This window comes from Protopterus annectens, chromosome 13.part0 (genome assembly GCF_019279795.1).
Source record: "Protopterus annectens isolate FY-2018-M chromosome 13.part0, PAN1.0, whole genome shotgun sequence".
NCBI lineage: Eukaryota > Metazoa > Chordata > Ceratodontiformes > Protopteridae > Protopterus > Protopterus annectens.
The window spans coordinates 382,242,797-382,264,201 of NC_056747.1; the positions used below are offsets into that span (position 1 = coordinate 382,242,797).

At 38.5% G+C, this 21,405-nt stretch overlaps 1 protein-coding gene across 1 annotated transcript in view; it reads right to left on the reverse strand.

The window, feature by feature from the left end:
* Nucleotides 1–21,405, reverse strand: part of APC2 (APC regulator of WNT signaling pathway 2) — a 788,186-nt gene that overhangs the window by 285,805 nt on the left and 480,976 nt on the right. Inside the window, exon 3 of the mRNA XM_044053997.1 lies at nucleotides 7,588–7,678. Within this exon, the coding sequence (XP_043909932.1) occupies nucleotides 7,588–7,678 (91 nt within the window). The remainder of the gene's footprint in view (nucleotides 1–7,587; nucleotides 7,679–21,405) is intronic.

Genomic DNA, 21,405 nt, shown 5'->3' on the forward strand with positions numbered 1-21,405 from the left:
TGAGTCTTGCTTATCAAACATAGGTTTTTAGATGACAAGCATAAGCAATGCTTAACCATAAATACTCAGAAGGCTTACCCTTTGGATTGCCATTAGCACCTTATTTCTGATATGTAGAGACTGACAACAGAAAGGGTATGTCAAGTTGTGCTATCTGTTACCATTTTATACTTGCAGAACTTACACAACGTATTAAAAGGACTGATGGATACAGGTTTGCATATTAAAGGAAACAAATGTGTGTGCTTTTACAAAAGCTGTGCAGAACTTGTGATGTATAATAGCTCTACATGATTTGCAGCATATAGGTAACTTATTGTGGGGGCATTGTCTCCTACAAATATTACTAATCTGAATGCACATTTGGAGTTGCAGAATTATCATAATATCTTCTTACCAAATCTTGCAACTTTGTTAAGCTCTTTGCAGCATGTAGTGCAAAGATATGTGATAGACGTGAAAAAAGGTAATGAAGTAGCAGTCCAAAAGTTTAAAACTTTGCTACAGTTTGCTGAAATACTTCTGTAATTTTCAGTTAAGAGAGAGAAATGAAACTTGGAGGAGTCCCCCTTCCTTGAAGGCCTTGTGTTCTAAATGCAGTGTACCTGATTCTTACGCACCTTCTTGCAATGTTTCCCTTTATAGTATAGGAGTAGTGCATTCACAGAGAATGAGTACTGGTAGTGAGAAAGCCCTAGATTTCATGACTCATATACTAACATCTGTTAATCCAAAGTGCACTCAACTAGACAAGGAAGGTGTAGCAGTAATATCTGGAATCTACCGATATCATAAATATCTTTATGGTTATATTTTTGCTACAAATGCAGATCATAAACCACTGTAAAGTAAATGGAAACATGCTCTACAGTTTTATAAGAGTTTATATTCCAGGAGAGTATCATGCTAATGCGCAAAGTAGGTTATTTTAAAAAAAAAACCTACATAACTGATTTACCTCATCAAGTATTTATGTCAGATGTTATGGACCATGCACAAGTGAAAACTGGGCACACCTAGAAATATATATGTTTGCCTCAAATTCATGAATATTTCTTGAAAGATTATAAGTACCTGAACCAACATTTATGCCACACACTTTCAGAAGACTTGCATTAAATTCCATTAGCAGTTGAGTATCGTGGGGATCCACACTGACAGTACTTCCATAAGATCATTCAGTAATAATGAAATGGTTGCATCAACCTCATTCTGGGAAGTCCAAAATGAAAGGTTTAGGTCATACATAGGATAAGCTGGTGTGTACTGTAACACAGAAAAGCAAGCAACTGTATGGCAAATGTCTAACTAAGAAGAAATAAAGACTGAATAGATGTCATTACACCAGTGGAAATGACCTGTGATGCAGCACAGCTCCTTCATGCCTTCATTTTAGTTACCTTATATTAGTATTCCTGCTAACATTTTTCTGTTATACCACACACAAACAGTATTTTTAAGAAGAAATGTACTTTTAATTCTGCACCTCATCTGTTTTAGTTATGTTTGGAAAAAATTATAGATGACTATATAAAAATGTTAGCAAGAAAATCTAAGAGAAAATGTTATGATCTCAGTCTAAGGAATATGGTGCTCTCTGACTGAAATACCAGTTTAGCACCTTAAGACTATGTAAATATAGATAGATGATCCATTAAACTTGCTTACCAACAAATAGATTTATAATTATTTGATAGTTTGCATTTAGAAACTATCACTTGTGAAGTGTATGGATATTTTAAGGTAGAGTATCACAGAAATTATTATTATTGTTATTATTATTACTATTATTATATATTTTTGAATCCCTAAGATCCATAAGATGCTGGGGCTCCTCAATTCAGGCCCAGTAATGTATCATCGAGATCCAAAATCTGAGCAAATCATTATTTATTTGGATGAATTATTTAAAAATGATGTAGTTGAAACAAGGAAATATTAACATTATAACTGGCATTTTTAAACTGTTTAAGAGAATTAGAGTGGGACTTGAATCATTCATTTGATACCACTGAGACTGATTCCATATATTCTTATATCAGTCTTGACAACGGGCTAGAAATGCTGAGAGTCCCCTGTTTTTAATCATTGAAAGTTGAGCTTTTATGTGCTTTAACCCATATGTTTTTAAGTAACAATTATTTTCAGTTAAATAATGAGTTGCATCATCAGATTAGATATATTGTCATGGGAGGCAAGATAAAAACAAAGGATCCGACCATCACACAAATAACTTTATTCATGACACAATGCAAACCTTTCGAGTTAAGCAACTCTTTCTCAATGCAAGCAATTACATCAATTAATTTAGTACTTAAATAGATTTTAAAGCCATAAGACAGCCTATCAAAAAAGAAAAAAACAGCAGTATCACTCAACATCACAAGTGTTTCAACTCTTTAGGTTCAGAATGGGAATTTATTTTCATTAAATGAACAGATAAAACATAAATAAATAAATATGTACCTAAGCCTACAATAATAAAATGGCTACTATAAAAACTATGAACATGAAATAGTACATAGTGGGTAAATGTTGTGAAAATACATTACATAAAAATATTCTCAGGATATAAATAACAATAAATAATCTTAAATAATATTAAATGTGGGAATGTTTCAGTTTCAATATGGGTTTAATGCTGTTCATCCTATTGAGGCCAGGTGGCACAGCAGCCCTAAAATAATTTATCCATCTATATTTGGCAGCTTCAGTTTTTGTGGCAATATCTTCTCCTCTTTGATTAACATATAGTTTTTGTAAATCTCTAAACTTAAATATGTGTTCATTGATGTAGTACAAAATGTGTTTATATAAGGCACTTGTGTCAGTCCCTCTACGAATTTCTGAGATGTGAAGCTATTCTCTCTTTTAAATTTTGGCAAGTCTCACCTATATAGAAACACATGCATTTTGTACATTTAGCAAGATAGACCACATTATCAGTGTTACAAGTGGCAAAAGTGTTAAATATAAACTTCTCATTAGCTATGGGATGCTGAAAGTCTACATCAGCATTAATACACTTACAATAAATACAATTGTAACATGGAATCATCTGTTTTTTTCATGAAATCTGAAATATTTGTTTCTTAGACTTCATACCTTTATAACATAAATGTTGTTTTAGATTTTTCTCCCTTTTATATATAAATTGTGGTCTTTCTCCTATAAATTTCTTTACCTAATTATCAGATTGCAAAATAATCCAATTCTTTCTATATCTCCCTTAATTTGTTTTGTACTTTTATTGTATTTGGTTACATAAAAAAGGGACCAATTCTTATAATTTGTCTTCTTATCTATGCAAGAAATAGGCTTACTGTGAAGGTATGGTGGACCTATTCTTTCACATTCCAAAGTTACATATTGTATGTTTTTATCAATTAATGAAGTACTATAGCCTCTAGAATGAAAATCTTTCACCATATGATTAATTTCTGTTCTAAAATCCTGCTCTAGGGTATTAAGTCTACTTGCACATAGGAACTGACTCTTCACAATGCCCTTATTTAATTTCCAGGGTGCATACTGTTAGCATGCACATACCTGGTTGTCTGTACATTCGTCCTATGTATAGTTGTATATATTACACTATTACTGATAGAAAAGCAATATCAAGAAAATTAATTTTATCATAAGAAAATTTAAATTTGAATTCAAGGAAGTCAGTAGTTTCATGCAGTTCTTTGCCAAATATCTGCAAGGTGTCACTATCACTCAGTCAAAGGAAGAATATATCGTCCACAAACTGTTTGTAAAAAAAACAACTGGTTATTTTTAAAAATAACTGTTGGTGACCTTACATCATAAATATATATTTCCTCCCATCTAGCCTGTACAAGATTAGCATAACTATTTGCTACTTGGGTCCCAATTGCTAGCCCTAGTAGATGATGATAAAATATACCATTAAACGAGAATACATTGTTCTCTAAAATTAGTTTCAACATAGAGCAAATCAAGGAAATATTCTTCTCTTATTGGTCACTGTGCTTAGTAAGAAACCCTCTTATATATTGTACTCCTATATCATTAGGGATAACAGTAAAGAGGGATTTTGTATCTATTATCACTAGTAGCATTTCACGACATGATTTTGTCTCTAAAAATATCCTCATGGCTGAAAGAAAATCACTGTTATTTCTTATATAACTATTAGCATATTTTAATAACAGTTTTAACTGCTGGTCAAGATATTTAGGAATATCTGTAGTTGCCCATTGTCCCCCTGGAAATATTGGTCTCATAGGAGGAGAATACAAGTTCTTATGGATTTTAGGAGGACCATAAATTATAGGACACATTGGATGGGTAACACAAAGATAGTTATATAAATCTTGGTAATTGCAGACTACATAAGATAGTCATATAAAGAAGGTTTCACTTTATAAATTATGTTATTAACATCAATATTATTAATGGTTTTAAAGGTATGACTAGCCATTAAAAGTTGCAACATCAAATTATTATAATTTTCAACATCCATTATCACAGCTTTTCTCCCTTTATCCGCTAGTTTAATTATCGATTCATCCCTAGTGCATAAATTAAACAGTGCTTTCCTTTCTTCTTCTTCTAAGTTATAATATTTAGTACCTTGTACCTGCATATAATACAAGGCAACATAATTCTGATTAAAATTCTGGAAGAGGCCCCAGTTTTTATTAATAAAAATATGCCATTCTGCAAAATATGTTCTAATAATTAGGTATATGTACTAATGCTTCTAAATGTAACAGTTGGAAGCTGTCCATGTGTTTTACTAAGATATGTAGGCATATTAATGACAGTAGAAGCATTTGTGTCAGCGAATTAGATTGTATGCCATATTCCCAAAGTTTTAATAAAACTATCAATGTTAAGTGTCTTTAAAAGTTGAATTAAGGTAGATAGCCATTGATTGGTCATATGAACTGAGGGTGGGGTTCAAAGATATGTTTATAAGGATGAATGCTTACATGTATTTAGGTCTGAAGAATTTGGATATATTAAAGATGAAAGTAATTAACTCAATTTACCTGATATGTTTCAGTGTATGCATTTCATTTCTGCCTTTATATACTCAATTCAGTTCTGTGCAGTTTTGGAGCAAATGTACTGACAGCTATTTTACAATGGAAGCCTAGCTATGATGGAACTCCTGAGGACTGCAGAACACATGTATATATTTGTTCAAGTATTTGATTGAATCATCCTCAATCAAGACATATTTCATCAATTTTTCATTGCCAAGAAATGTAATTCAAAAAAAAATTGCAGGGAGACAATCTATCCTGCATTTTCCATGCAGAGAACTTCACAACCTTCAGCCCTGACATATAAAAGGAAATGCAGCAGTTACACTACAATGGGGGAAATTAAAAACAAGCAACTACATTGCACCCCTGGTTTACACCATACAAGTAACCATAATTTTCATGGACTGCAAAAAAACAAAACTGCACTAAAGCTGCTTGATGGGAAGTTCCTCATCAAAGAGTGGCTAAGGCATCTACCAATTGTATATATCTGTATAAGCTTACATAAATGGAGCTTATGATTGAGTGCATGCCAACTACTTATTATGTACATCAATGTTTATAATACTGTATGCGTTCGACCTCTCCCTGATGGACAATACTCATGTATCTCAGTGTTTACATTGCACTACCATCTGACTGTTCATATCATTTTAATTCCTTAGATACCTTAAATTGCATTTCTCAACTGTTCATCATATCTTCTATGTTGAACTTTTCTCCTCAAGCCTCTGCCAAAAAGGGTCAATGTCAAGTCAGTCTATCCCAGAAAACAGAGACAAAAAATAAATAAGTAAATAAATAAACAAATAGGTAGTGAAAGAACTCTTTGGAATGTGACTATGTCAGGCTTAATACTAGATTTAGCAAATTAAACACTGTTAAAAGGAGTCATAAAAACAAAAGGGCATAACCTATGTGACTGTGCATGTTGTAATAAATGATCTGTCAGATGAGCTAGCGGAGATATGTCGTTCCATGCCACCACAGCCTAATGCTAGAAAACCTTCCAAATGTGCTCCTCAGTGAAATGAGAAATGCATTGCCAGGCACAGGGAGCTACAAGAATTGCTAATGCAGGACAAATCTGATGTGAGAAAGCCTCAGCTCTCCTGGAAGGAGCCAGTTTGCTAAGGTATCTAGTTAGTAAACATTAAGCAGTTAGTCTTGTACTACTTAGTCCAAAGTGACTGATATTACTGTACGCTTTGAATCACTTACCAAGCAGCAAGACTAATACTTAGAACAAAGACAGGGGTAGTTGAAATGAAGCTGGAGCTCTTGTTCACAGCAAAGGGAACCTGAACTGCAAGCAGTGACATTCAGTGTTAGGCAATTCATTATGCACAGGAGGGCTTGCCGATACTGCTAATGCAAGTTTCATCCCAAAGCATTAGAAAAATATCATATTCATAGGAATAACTGCAAGGGCATTTTTCACTAAAAAGGGGTGTGGCTGCAAGCACTGACTTTTGAGTCAGAACTGAAAAAGTATACAATAAGTTTTGGATATATTACATTTGGCTATATAAGAGCCAGTCATAATCTGTTCATCTAGCAAACATCTGGCAACAGGCTTTAGTTTGTCAGCTGGGTCATCTGGATTTTCTCTCCAAATAGTTACCCCACATAAGTCAGGTGGTCAAAAACTCAAATGTTCAAGTACATATTACTCAAAAACTATCTAAAAATCAATATTTAAAAAATAAATAAATTAAAAATTTGAATAAATAGAAATATTTCTTCAGGAGGGCAAACCCTCTGCGCCTCCCACACTTCCTATTACTTAAATATAACAACTCCAAGATTGCATTACAGTACAGAAAAGGCAAATTCCTAATCCACACTGTACTGTAATCTCACACATGAAAAAAGTGGCAATTTGTTTTCAATATTTTCATTTTAGATATTTTGATTTTTCAGCCTTTTGAACTTTTGATCTTATGACATAGACATATACGCATATACTTATTTTCAGTCATTAGATGGTTAATTCTGGTTTTATATACATATATATATATATAAAATATATATTGTGTGTGTGTGTGTGTGTGTGTGTGTGTGTGTGCAATAGAGAGAGGGACATTCATTGCACACGAGCGCACACACATGCACACGCACACACACACACACACACACACACACACACACACACATCACACGTGCACACACACACGCACACAAGCACGCACACACAAGCACACACACGCACACACATGCACACATGCATACAAGCACACACGCACACACACGCAGACACACACATGCAGACAGACACACACACACACACACACACACACACACACACACACACACACACACACACACACACACACACACACACACAAGCACACACACGCACACATGTGCACACACACACACACACACACACACACACACACACACACACACACACACACACACACACACACACACACACACACACACACACACAGTTTAAAACTGTCACTTCACATAGCATTTGTTACTGCTTGCCATAAAAGTGAGCTGGGTACACTTTCCTGAGGAGTGTACACCTGAGTTCATAAATACTAACTGTGCTTACCCTTCAGCTGCTCTAGGAGATCAGTTCTTCCTGAGGAAACCAGCACCTTTGCTTCCTGTTCCAGCTTGCCCTGCATGTTCTTCAGCACTTCCTGTGGAGGTAAACAACAAAACAGATCATGAAGAACAATGGATCACAGTGGACTAAAGATGGCCTTACCATGAATAGCATGACTGAGCGACAATTCAGTCAAGGCAGTATAACCATTCTACCCTCTTAGAAAGGAGAAGAGGTGAAATTGTATAAGGTTAGACAGCTGGAGCAGCCAAAAGACAGTGAGAGAGAGAATAAGAGAGAGGTTTCCTGGTTGCTTGTTGCTGCACATTTGCATAAAACATTACAATCTGAGTTAATTATGAACACTCCAGAGCTGCTGTACATCATGAGTAGCTAAAATGGTGCTGTACAAAATTATAGTGCATCTTTACCAAATAAGACATACTTGACACGGTGGTGCAGCGGTTAGTGTTGCTGCCTCACAGCAAGAGGTTCTCCGGTTCGATCCTCGGCTGGGGTGCCTTCTGTGTGGAGTCTGCATGTCCTCTCTGTGGTTGTGTGGGGTTCCTCCGGGTGCTCTGATTTTCTCTCACATCCCAAAGACATGCTGTAGGTGGATTGGACACTCTAAATTGGCCCTAAGTGTGACTGCGTGTGTGCCTTCTCTGGAAGGTTGGGCGCCGGGCTGGCAACTCGACACTGTAAAACTCCACTGCCAATCATGAGCGGACAGGTGATCCACTGTGGTGACCCCTAACAGGGAAAAGCCGAAAGAAGAAGAAGAAGATGCTACATATCTAGACCAATGCCCTTGAACCACAGGTATTGCCATTGTAAGGATGTTAGCATCACTTTTGTTTTCCGTATGGTGCATTGCTTAACTCCATAATACTATAAAATAATTTTATAAACACACAATTTTATGTAACTAGCTAATTATATACAAATGCACTTGTGTTATAGTTTCACAAAATGTGCATGTATCATTCGATGATTAACTATGTTGTTCTGTTACATTTCAGCTGTTCATTGTCCTGCATGGAGTTAAACCAATAATCATCAGAAAAGTGGTCAAAAACTTTCTGCCTAAAGATAGGGTACTCTTTATATGCTTATTTGCTCCACTGTCCCTGAGGGAAATGGGAGACCTTTTGTAAAGGGATAGTTGGAGAGTGTACCAGGGAAAATAATTTTGATTGGCTGATGCTGGAGCAGCAGTTTCAGGCACAGAATGCAGACTAGCTACAAATAAAACTGGAGATTTTAACTTCACTAATTACCTTGCAGGGTCTTGAGCCACTGTCAGGCAAGGTAAAAAGTAATAGTACATACCCTGTATACTATTTAATGTACTGTAACAGGATTATATAACTTAACAAGTGACCACCATGTTATATACCTTGTATACTATTTAATGCACCGTAACAGGATTATATAACTTAACAAATTATCACCATGTTATATACCTTGTATACTATTTAATGCACCGTAACAGGATTATATAACTTAACAAATGATCACCATGTTATATACCTTGTATACTATTTAATGTACCATAACAGGATTATATAACTTAACAAATGATCTTCATGTTATATACCTTGTATACTATTTAATGTACCGGAACACTCAGGATTTTTTAACTTAAAAAATGATCACCATGTTATATACCTTGTATACTATTTAATGTATAGTAACAGGATTATATAACTTAACAAATGATCACTATGTTATATACCTTGTATACTATTTAATGTACCGTAACAGGATTATGTAACTTAACAAATGATCACCATGTTACATACCTTGTATACTATTTAATGTACCGTAACAGGATTATATAACTTAACAAATGATCACCATGTTACATACCTGGTATACTATTTAATGTACCATAACAGGATTATATAACTTAACAAATGATCACCATTTTACATACCTTGTATACTATTTAATGTACCGTAACAGGATTATATAACTTAACAAATGATCACCATGTTATATACCTTGTATACTATTTAATGTACTGTGGAGTCTGCATGTCCTCCCCCGTTCGAGTGGCATTCGAAAGACATGTGTGAATGGGTGTGCCTTCGTTGAAGGTTGGGCATCGAGCTGGCACTTCGGCACAGTAAAAATCTACTGCCAATCATTAGCGGACTGGAGTTCCGCTGTGGCGACCCCTAACCGGGAAAAGCCGAAAGAAGAACAACATTATCAAAGACAAAAATGAGGGACAGTCAGAGGACTTGGATGTCATTTTGTGGCCAAATCCACACTCTTATCTTTGAATGCTATGAATGGATGTCCTAAGGATTGATTAATCTAAGTATGTGGAAAGCAAGATCTTTGTATGAACAGCTGTATAACAGTATGCAATAAAACTTCTGAAATACCTTCTAAGAGAGGAGAAGTTAAAAAAAACATAGATTGACAACAACTGTACCACTGCAGCAATGGCCAAAACATCTCAAAGGAATGTGTTTATTTTTGCATCCTTTAACATAGCTCTGAAACCAGCGATAATATCAGAATAAATGAAACACTTAAAATATAATGTATTTTCCTTTATTTTCTCTCTTGTTCATTTGCAATCCAAGTGTTTTTCTCATGGCTAGAGGAATGTGTGACTTTGTTTTTATTTTTTTCAAATAATTTTTATTGTAGATTTTCCAGTTTTTGAAAAAGAAAAACATATTACATGGTATAACAATGATAATAACAAAATGGTTATAGAACAAAGCTTTAACATAAACGTAAAAAAAACAATGGTCAGTCATTACCTAAGCATAACATACAATAGTCTCTTGAGTACATACAAATGAAGATTTTGTTTCATAAATATAAAAGAACAGGAATGTCTTTTAAAGTATGTTGAATCTCTATACTTGTCTCCTCTTACTAATGTAATAGATAAAGATGAAAGACCAGGAACTGCCTTGCTGCTGGAATGCAATAGCTGTAATGGCTGATAGACCTAATGGCTTGCATATCATTAAGACACCGGAGGAAAAGCAAGAGACATAAATGTGTATTAGCAGGTATGTTTCAATATGACAAGTAAAAACTGATTTTACTATTTGTTTTCCTCGGGAAGGTGATGGTATGTGATCAAAAGTGAAATTATTAATTTATAAAAGTTAGGAATAGTATTTCTTTAGTAATCTATAGCTAGGGAAGTTATGTATCTTGATCTTAGTTTTTTTTCAGTATGCATCCTATTTTTACTACCTTTTACTTTGTTTCTCCATTTGTGCAAACCTACATATGTTTTAATTTTTATTTGCACTGTTTTCTTTTTTATTAAAGTAAAGTTCACGTATTACCTTTTAAGGTCTTGTGGTTGGCATTTATTTATTACACTTATGCACCATTATTTATCTGAGAAGAGGGTAATTATCGACACTGTTGGTTAGCAAGCTTTGTGGTAAACATCTTCTATTAGACTAATTTAAGCCTAGTACCAGCAAGATATACTAATGGGTATGATTTCATATCCGGCTTAATTTAAGAGCACCAGCATGATGAAAAAATGAAGCCACAGTACAAGCAAGGACCAAGGACACAAATTTTATTAGACACTGAATAACACGTTTCAAATACTCCACATTAACGTACCAAGTTTGCATTTTCATTTAGAAACACCAAACCTCTGGAAATTAATTTGTGTATGCAGAGGAGTACAAAACATTTACGACAATAATCATCTGGGTATCTCTATTGACGTATGTTGTTTAAAAACTCGAAGCCTGTTTTCAACTGCTTTGTGTATCTGACATCTATTTTTCCTCAGTTTGTGAAGCACCCCACATCTGAAGAAGTGTTTCTAAACAAAAACGCAAACTTGGTACATTAATGTAGAGTATTTGAAACGTGTTATTCAGTGTCTAATAAAATTTGTGTCTTTGGTCCTTGCTTGTACTGTGGCTTCATTGTTTCATCGTGCTGGTACCGGTTTTAGGTTTAAAGGTTTATTTTGGTACCTTGTTCCTTGTTTTTTGGATTATTAATTTAAGAGCAGCCAAGTAACTGGTGTCTCTGACCACAGAGTGGTGGCAGTACTACAATGTCACGAATAAAGTTATGGGGAATTAGAAACTTCTGCTAACTCTCCATAGGAAGTGTGTGTATGTGTGTGTTTGTTTATGTTAATGTAAAAGCCAATTTCTGTGGATTAGATGTTGGCAGAGAAGGATAAGCATGCTCCTCCTGGAAGGTGCACCTCAAAGTTGATTCCTGGTAAAAACATGACTGGAGAGGTGCTATGTCGTGGAGAATGGGAGAGTATTGGCTAAATCATTACAAGTGGGATGATATGTCAACATGTTTCCATTGCATGTCCACCAATGAAGATTTACTGGTGTGCTTGAAGGAGGGAAAGTTGGGGCACAAAATAAAAAAACACACACTCCTGAGCATCAATATGATGTTGCCCCACAGAGCAGAAGATTGTCTGCCAGAAGCAAAAAAGCAACATTATATATATATATATATATATATATATATATATATATATATATATCTTAGAGGTCCATTCCCCAGAAGGGTTTTACCAAGTTCTTATTTTCTATTTCTGAAGTCTCTGATCAGCCTTTAAAGGCCTATGGTAAAATGTCTCAGTGGTGTCTCACTCATCTCTTGAAAAAGTAAGCTTTGCACTTGTCTACATGCATGCATCCAGTTCATTTTATTTAGTTCAGTTTATTTTTTAACTGCAGCCTCCTGTTCAAGAATAATACTGGTAATTGTTTGAACAGTCCTGGGATGCAAGAGGAAATCACCAATGGTGTACTGTATGGGTCATCACTGTTGCTCAGAGGCTTCACAGCCTTCTTCAGTCTTTAAATAAAATCTTTCTGCCAGCCCATTCATGGCTTGGGGGTGAGGGGCAGTCACAAACTGTTCAGTTAGAGTTTTGCTTTATAAATATTTTAAGTTCTGCTGATGTGAACTGTGGATCATTATCACTAGCATTTTGATCAGATAAGTCATGTTAATACTCAGACTGTCATTTCTGATGTTATCATTCAGGTAACTCCTGTCTGCTCCAAGGCTGCTTCCCAAGTACTTTAGAACAATGAGTTCATGAAAGATTCCTCACAATCAACATGAATATGTTGCCATGGTGTAGGTGGTGATTCCCAACAAGGTGGGGATGCTAGTGATGGTGCATTTTGTACTATTCTGAATCCAAATCTCCTTTCAGTTAAGTCTTCATTCTTCTTATCAATGTCAGACCACAACATAAAACCTGGAGACGTGATCTGTTTTTAACCATGCCCAAGTGCTCCTAACAGATAGAATCCAGCTGCCTGGTACATAGATTATCCATAATCCATAACTCTGCTGCACCAACGTACAGTTTGTTAACATACAGTTCCTATTCCCTTATAACACAAGCAGAGGGGGGTAGCAATTTATCATCTCTAGTCAATTTCTGTGACAGCAGTAGGTCATTCCTGGTTTATCTTGGTATAACAGACTTCACCACAGATAACTTTACAACCAATGATGCACCACAGATAACTTTACAACCAATGATGTGCCAACCAATGATGTGCAGCAGACATCTCTTGGATCCATGGCTGTGCATTTGTCAGGCTTTTCAGATTCACCACAGATAACTTTACAACCAATGATGTGCAGCAGACATCTCTTGGATCCGTGGCTGTGCATTTGTCAGGCTTTTCAGATTCACCACAGAAAACATTATAACCAATGATGTGCAGCAGACATCTCTTGGATTTGTGGCTGTGCATTTGTCAGGCTTTTCAGATTCACCACAGATAACTTTACAACCAATGATGTGCAGCAGACATCTCTTGGATCCGTGGCTGTGCATTTGTCAGGCTTTTCAGATTCACCACAGATAACTTTACAACCAGTGATGTGCAGCAGACATCTCTTGGATCCGTGGCTGTGCATTTGTCAGGCTTTTCAGACAACATACATGACAGTCTGTTAGCATTATCATGCATATTTCTTTCCTCATACTCTGTATCTGTGTGAGTGTTCCCTGGGGGTCAGCACTGTGACTTCGTCTGCATTTATCATTGACACACCTTTTCTTCACTGAGTTTGGCTTGTAGCATTTGTTGATCTGTAACTAGCATAAACCATTTTTCTATACAGCTAGTAGCTGAATTTCTTTACTCCCCCATAACATGCTAATGGCTTTTCTGTCCATATCAACTGCATATAAGTATAATACATTAAGGATTGGTCAGTGACCAAATATAGTGGGTCTCCATACCATCCTAGAGCTTGTAAAGTATATAGCTATGGAAGCAGCACAAACCGGCTTAAAAGGAAAAGATGCATCCATGCGGATAAGTATTGTGCCTTGCATGATCACTTCATTTGTTGGTTTTGAAGAAGCATTTGCAGCCTTATATCTGTTTTCATTCTTTATTAGTCTTGACTATGACCCGAGGTCTTGTACAGTCTGTTCTTACCAAACGCAGGCTTAAAATATGAGATTTCATTTTTAAATAATTCTCACATCATTTTTATTTTATGCCCCAAATCTTTCAGCTAGTTATCCAGATGCTCTTTCCCATTCTTCCTGATTACTAGGATTGGACATTGGTGAATCACTAATGCATTAAAAATGTACAAAAATGATAGTGCACTGGTAACACGCTGGCCATTAGGAATGCCTTGGAGTGCCTCATCCTTTGCCTCTTGCTAAACTGTAAGCATAGATGTAACATCGAAAATTAGTTGGTTTCACTGGAGCAATAGCTTATGCCTATTGTTAGGAATTTCTTAAAATGTTTTCAGTCTGTAAGTATTAACTTTCTTGGGTGGCGTAAGCCAGGGAACCTTGTTGGCTAGGTTTACTTAGGCCCTTGGGCCAATAGCCTAGTACCTACCTATGAACTTATGAACCTATGTCTATGACAGATTATGTTTTAAAAGTCACTCAATGTTTTCACTACTTGGCAGGGGATACTGTACAGTCCTTAGAACTGAGTTAATAGTGATTCTGAAATGTTCACAGTTTTGAATGCCTCATTGTTTAAGGTTTTTCAGTGTTGCATCTAAGTAACCATTCACTACAGTTAAGAGAACAACCCAGTACACTCCAATTTCTATATTTCCCTTTCTGCCTTGAGCATAAGTCTTTGGATAATACAGTGACCTTGTGGTATTTTGAGCTGTCATCTGATTTACATTCAGTCTTTGCCTTTCCATCTTTCAAAGTTCACGATTTGGCAAAGACTTGTTTGGCATCTGGCGTCAATCAGAACAATATCCCCCATGACAAAAACGGCCACCTACAGCTTTGTAATAGAGTACCACTTGTCATCCTGTATAATATTAACAGAAGTATAGGTTCATAGGTGTGTACTAGTCTAATAGTCTTGGGGCCTTTACAAGTCTAGCCATAGGATTACGCTGGCATCGTGCCACCCGACCTTACTTCCCAGTGCCTCTGTCGAGTACAGCCACTGGAGTTATCCCCGGGGTGAATTTTCTATTTCCCATCCACTCACTCATCAAGATTTCTTTTGAAGAGGGTCAGCGAGGTGCTCTGCTTGACATGTATGGGAAGTCTATTCCACAGCATGGGCAGTCTCTGTGTTATGAACCTGTCCCGCTAGTATGTTCTGTTGATTGTGGTAATGAGGTTGAGGTCTCTGGAGTGTGTGGTGTGGAGGGATTGGGATTTTGTTAGATGTAGCATTTCTAACAGAGCTGGGTCAGACATGGCTTTGTAAGTTAAGCAGAGATCGCCTCTAAGTAGGTGATATGAGACAGAGAACAGTTGGAGCTTTTTGGAGTCTGTCCATATAGGACAAGTGTTTAAGGCCTAGGATCCTCTTTGTGGGGTATTTTTGCAACCTCTCCAGTTGTTGCAGGTGTCTAGTGAGATACATGAAAAATAGGGCATTGTACTCGATGATTGGCCTAATGAGGGAAGAGTACAGGGAGACAATGACCTCTTTCTTCCTGGATGCAAAGCTCTTAGTAATGAGATGTGCCACATAGAAAGACTTTCTGACCACAGTGGCAATGTGGTGATCAAAAGAGAGGTTGCTGTCAAACTGTCTTCCCAGATCTCTTATAACGCCTTCTGTGTTCAGTGGATTACCATCGATGTGGTAATTCATGAGAAAGTTTCTATACTTTACATTTGTATGTCATACGTACAGTTATTCTGCTGAGTAAAGAAAAGTACAGTTGTGTACACTTACCGTAAATGTAGATGTTCGAGTGTATTCACTGTTGCAGTCATCACATTTGGGTTATCTGCTTGCAGTAGCCCTCAGGCAGCCTGATTATCAAAGTCTTGGGTCCTGTGTTGGTTGCTGTCTCATCTTCCATGACGTCAGGTAGTCAGGGGTATAAAGCATGCAGCTGACACCATTACATCAGTTTTTCTTGCCTCAGATGTCAGGTGCCCCCTAATGGGAAGCAATTAAATATATATATATATATATATATATATATATATATATATATATATATATATATATATACAAGGATACACCTCCAACAAAAAAGCAAATACACCAAAAAGCTTTAAGCATAGTAAACAAGAATAGAGGTATAGCCAAAAGAAGTCAGGGGGCTGGAAGGAGGGTAACTATGACTGCAACAGTGAATACACTCGAACATCTACATTCATGGCAACTGTACACAACTGTACTATGTTCTTCATGTTTCACTGTTGCAGTCATCACATTTGGGTAGATTCCCAAAGCTAAGGATGGGAGGAGGAACTTAGATAGCATTAGGACCAGCTATAAGGCCCTGCAAGACTGCAGTGGCAAAGCCAGCTCTGGATTTAGAGATAATTGGCAAATGGTAATGTTTGGTGAAGGTATGTACAGAACTCCAAGTAGCAGCTTCTAGGAAGTCCCTGGTATGGACACCTCCAAGAAAGGCTGTAGAGGTAGATGCAGCCCTGGTTGAATGTGGTCTTATCCCCTGTGGGGTAGGTTTTCCATGGTGCTTATAGCAGAAATGAATGCAATGGCCTATCCATTTAGAAATGGTTTACTTTGAAATGGCCTTCCCCTCTGCCCCTGCAGCAAATGCCACCAGCAGCTGTTCAGATTTCCTGAGAGGTTTAGTCCTGTCCAAGTAAAATCTAAGTTGTCTGTGCACATCTAAGGAGTGCAGTATCCATTCCCTTTTGTTCTGTGGATTAGAAAAGAAGGTTGGCAAATGAATGGACTGATGAAGAACCACAGTGAATACTACCTTGGGCATGAAGGAGGGATTGGTCCTGAGGGACACACTGTCCACATGAAAGATGATGAAAGGCTCCACTGCCATAAGGGCCTGTAATTCAGAAATTTAGACACCCTTCTTGCTTAAGTGATGGCTAAAAGGAAGGCAGTTTTCCAGGAAAGGAATTTCAACTCTGCATTTGCAGCTGGCTCAAACAGCTGGGTAAATACAGCAGAGCTAGTAAGGGAGACTGCTAGAAAGGTGCTTGATGTGACATCTGGACAGATTTAGGAGGACAAGGAGACCCGGTGGTGGAATGAGGAAGTACAGGAGAATATACAGAGGAAGAGGCTGGCAAAGAAGAAGTGGGATTGTCAAAGAGATGAAGAAAGTAGACATGAGTATAAGGAGATGAGACACATGGCAAAGAGAAAGGTGGTGAAGGCTAAGGATAAGGCATCTGGAGAGTTGTATGAGAGATTGGACACTAAAGAGGGAGAAAAGGACCTGTACCGATTGGCTAGACAGAGGGACAGAGCTGGGAAAGATGTGCAGCAGGTAAGGGTGATAAAGGATAGTGAGGGAAACGTACTCACAAGTGAGGAGAGTGTGTTGAGTAGATGGAAAGAGTACTTTGAAGGGCTGATGAATGAAGAGAATGAGAGAGAGAGAAGGTTGGATGATGTGGGGATAGTGAATCAGGAAGTAAAACAGATTGGCAAGGAGGAAGTAAGGATAGCTATGAAGAGGATGAAGAATGGAAAGGCTGTTGGCCCAGGTGACATACCAGTGGAAGCATGGAGGTGCTTAGGTGAAATGGCAGTGGAATTTTTAACCAGATCATTTAATGAAATTTTGGAAAGTTAGAGGATGCCTGAGGAGTGGAGAAAAATTGTTTTGGTACCGATTTGTAAGAATAATGGTGATGTGCAGAGCTGTAATAACTACAGAGGGATTAAACTGATCAGTCACAGCATGAAGCTATGGGAAAGAGTAGTGGAAGTTAGGTTAAGAAGGGAGGTGATGATTAGTGATCAGCAGTATGGCTTCATGCCAGGAAAGAGCACTACAGATACGATGTTTGCTCTGAGAGTGTTGGAGAAATACAGACAAGGTCAGAAGGAGTTGCATTGTGTCTTTGTGGACTTAGAGAAAGCATATGACAGGGTGCCTATAGAGGAGTTGTGGTATTGTATGAGTAAGTCGGGAGTGGCAGAGAAGTATGTAAGAGTGATACAGGATATGTACGAAAGTAGTGTGACATTGGTGAGGACTGCAGTGGGAGTGACAGATACGTTTAAGGTGGAGGTGGGATTACATCAAGGATCAGCTCTGAGCCCTTTCTTATTTGCAATGGTGATGGACAGGTTGACAGATGAGATCAGACAGGAGACCCCGTGGACTATGATGTTTGCAGATGACATTGTGATATGTAGTGAGAGTAGGGACCAGGTTGAGGAAACCCTGGAGAGGTGGAGATATGCTTTAGAGAGGAGAGGAATGAAGGTCAGCAGGGCTAAAACAGAATACATGTGTGTAAATGTGAGGGAGGGTAGACGAATGGTGAGGATGCAGGGAATAGAGTTGGTAAAGATGGATGGGTTTAAGTACTTGGGATCAACAGTTCATAGTAATGGTGAGTGTGGAAAAGAGGTGAAGAAGAGAGTATAGGCAGGGTGGAATGGGTGGAGAAGAGTGTCAGGAGTGATTTGTTCTACAAGAGGGTAGTGAGACCAGCTATGTTATATGGGTTGGAGACGGTGGCATTGACAAAAAAGGCAGGAGTCAGAGCTGGATGTGGCAGAGTTAAAGATGTTAAGATTTGCACTGGGTGTGACTAGGATGGACAGGATTAGGAATCAGTATATTAGTGGGTCAGCTCAGGTTGGACAGTTTGGCGACAAAGCAAGAGAGGTGAGATTGCGTAGGTTTGGACATGTGCTGAGGAGGGATGCTGGGTATATTGGGAAAAGGATGCTAAGGATGGAGCTGCCAGGTAAGAGGAAAAGAGGAAGGCCTAAGATAAGGTTTATGGATGTGGTGAGAGAGGACATGCTGGCGGTTGGTGTGATAGAGCATAATGCAGAGGACAGGATGAAATGGAAACAGATGATCCACTGTGGCGACCCCTAACGGGAACAGCTGAAAGAAGATGATGATTTGCATCTGGCTCAAAAGGAGGTAGAGTGAGTTTTTCCGATACAAAGCTAAGGTCCCAGGCTGGAGTTGGGGCTCTCCTGGGTGGTCTTAAGTTTTTGGCCCCTCTGAGGAACTGCTTGAGCAGTGGATGAGAGAAGAGGGGTGGTTCTGTGTTTTAATGAGCTGAAATGGCTGAGGCATGAATTTTGATGGAGGAAAAGGAAAGGCTCTTGTGAAGCATAGGTTCATAGGTAGGTACTAGGCTATCAGCCCAAGGGCCTATGTAAGCCTAGCCAACAAGGTTCCCTGGCGTACGCCACCCAAGAAAGTTATTTTCCTGTGCCACTGTCGAGCAGAGACACATAAGTGGAACACAGCCTTGAGCTACCAAGGTAGTATCCAGTGTGGCTCTTAATCAGTCCATTCATTTGTCAACCTTCTTTTCTAATCCACAGAACAAAGGGGAACATATACTGCACTCCTTAGATGTGCACAGTTAAGATCTCAGTTAAGTACTGATGAATCTGAGGTAAACTGGGTGCTGCTGTGCCCATCCCCTGAGTTTGGTTCCAGGAACAGAATCTTTTCCACTTTTCAGCATAAGATTTTCTAGTACTAGGCCTCCTTGCCTCCAGAATGACATCCAACACTTGCTTACTGAGGGATGGTAACGGAGAGATCAGGTAATTATCCAGGCTGCCAGGTTCAGGGTTTGAAGCTGAGGGTGCACAATCTGGCCCTCCTGCTGGGACAGCAGGGTAGGGGTCTGAGGCAGGTGCCATGGTGCCAGCAGTGACACACTGCACAAGGGGGGTACCAGTGTTGGCATGGCCAGTCTGGTGCAATCAGTATTGTCCTTGGATTTGTCCTGTTTGATCGTTAGTAGCACCTTGGAGAGGAGAGGCAGAGGAGGCAAGGCATTAACTGATAGGTTTTTCCAGGTGAAGGACAGAGCATCCACTTTCCAAGCTTGTTTGTGGGGAGTCCTTGTGCAGAATTTGTCCAATTGGTAGTTCTGGGGGGAGGCAAACAGGTGTATCTCTGGGCTCCCCCCATTGGTTTATCAACATGTTGAATGTCTTTGTTTCCAATTTCCACTCGTGTGGGTCCATGAGATTTCTGCTTAGTTCGTCTGCCAGTGTATTTAACTTTCCTGCCAGGAATTGAGCCTATAGGTGCACTTGGTAGCTCAAAGCTGTGTTCCACAGAGCCATGGCTAGTCTGCAGAGAGGGTATGAATGGGTTCCCCCTGTTTTTTATATACCACATAACAGTGGTGATGCCAGTCTTTACCATTAATTGTCCTGGAAGAACGTGGTCCTTGAAGGCTGTCAGAGCATTCTGTACAGCTAACATTTCTTTTTCATTGATATGCAGGTGCATTTGACTTGGGTTCCATTTGCCCTGAATGCACTTCCCTGCCATGTGAGCCCCCCATGCATAGTCTGATGTGTCTGTTGTTAGGGTTTGGGCGGCAGGGGATAGAGTGAGTGGCAGCGCCTTGTTTTGGTGGCAGGCCTCTGCCCACCAAAGGAACTCTATCTGTAGGCAAGGTATGATAGGAATCATTGCTTCTAGATCCTGAGAATGTTGACACCATAGGCTTTTTAGATACCATTGTAGTTTCCTCATATGCAGTCTTGCATATGGAATTAGGAGAATGCAGGAGGCCATGAACCCCAAGGCTTGCAGTATTTGTCTTGCAGATAGCAGGGGCTTTGTGGCCATTAGTTTGAAGTAGGCTGTCAAATGAACTTGTTTCTCTGGTGTGAGGAAAGTCATCTGGGAAGTTGTGTTCAAGCTTGCTCCCAGGAATACAATTTGTTGGCAGGGTACAAGATGTGATTTATTTTCATCTATGGTGTACCCCAGAGAAGTTAGCAATTTTTGTACAAACACCAGATGATTCAATAGTGTGTCCTGGCTTTCTGCCTGAATTAGACAATCGTCCAGGTATGGGTATATTTGAATATTTCTTTGCCTGCAAAATGCAATGACTGGAGCTAGGCACTTTGTGAATACCCTGGGCACAGTAGATAAGCCAAAGGGCAGTGCAAAGAACTGATAATGCATGAAGCCTGCTTTGAAGCGTAGGTATATTCTGCAAGATTCCCTGATTGGGATGTACAGGTAGGCTTCCTTTAAATCCAGTGTTGCCAACCAGGCATCCTTGCCTAGCATAGGAAGCAACTGGTAAAGAGTTAGCATCTTGAATTTTGGGATCACCAAAATGTGTTTAGGATAGAGAGGTCCAGGATAGGATGCCAGGAGTTGTCTTTTCTGGGCACCAGGAAAAGTCTTGAGTAGAAACCTTGTCCCCTTTCCTCCTCTGGGACAGTTTGAATAGCCCTGATACTTAAGAGAAAGAGAGGTTGCTTTTGAGCCTCTGCCCACTGATTTGGGGGTAGATCTGTCCAACCATTTGGGGTTGGTAAAGTGTAGAAGTGGTATCTGTATCCTTGGGAAACTATATTTAAAACCCATTTGTCCTGGGTAATG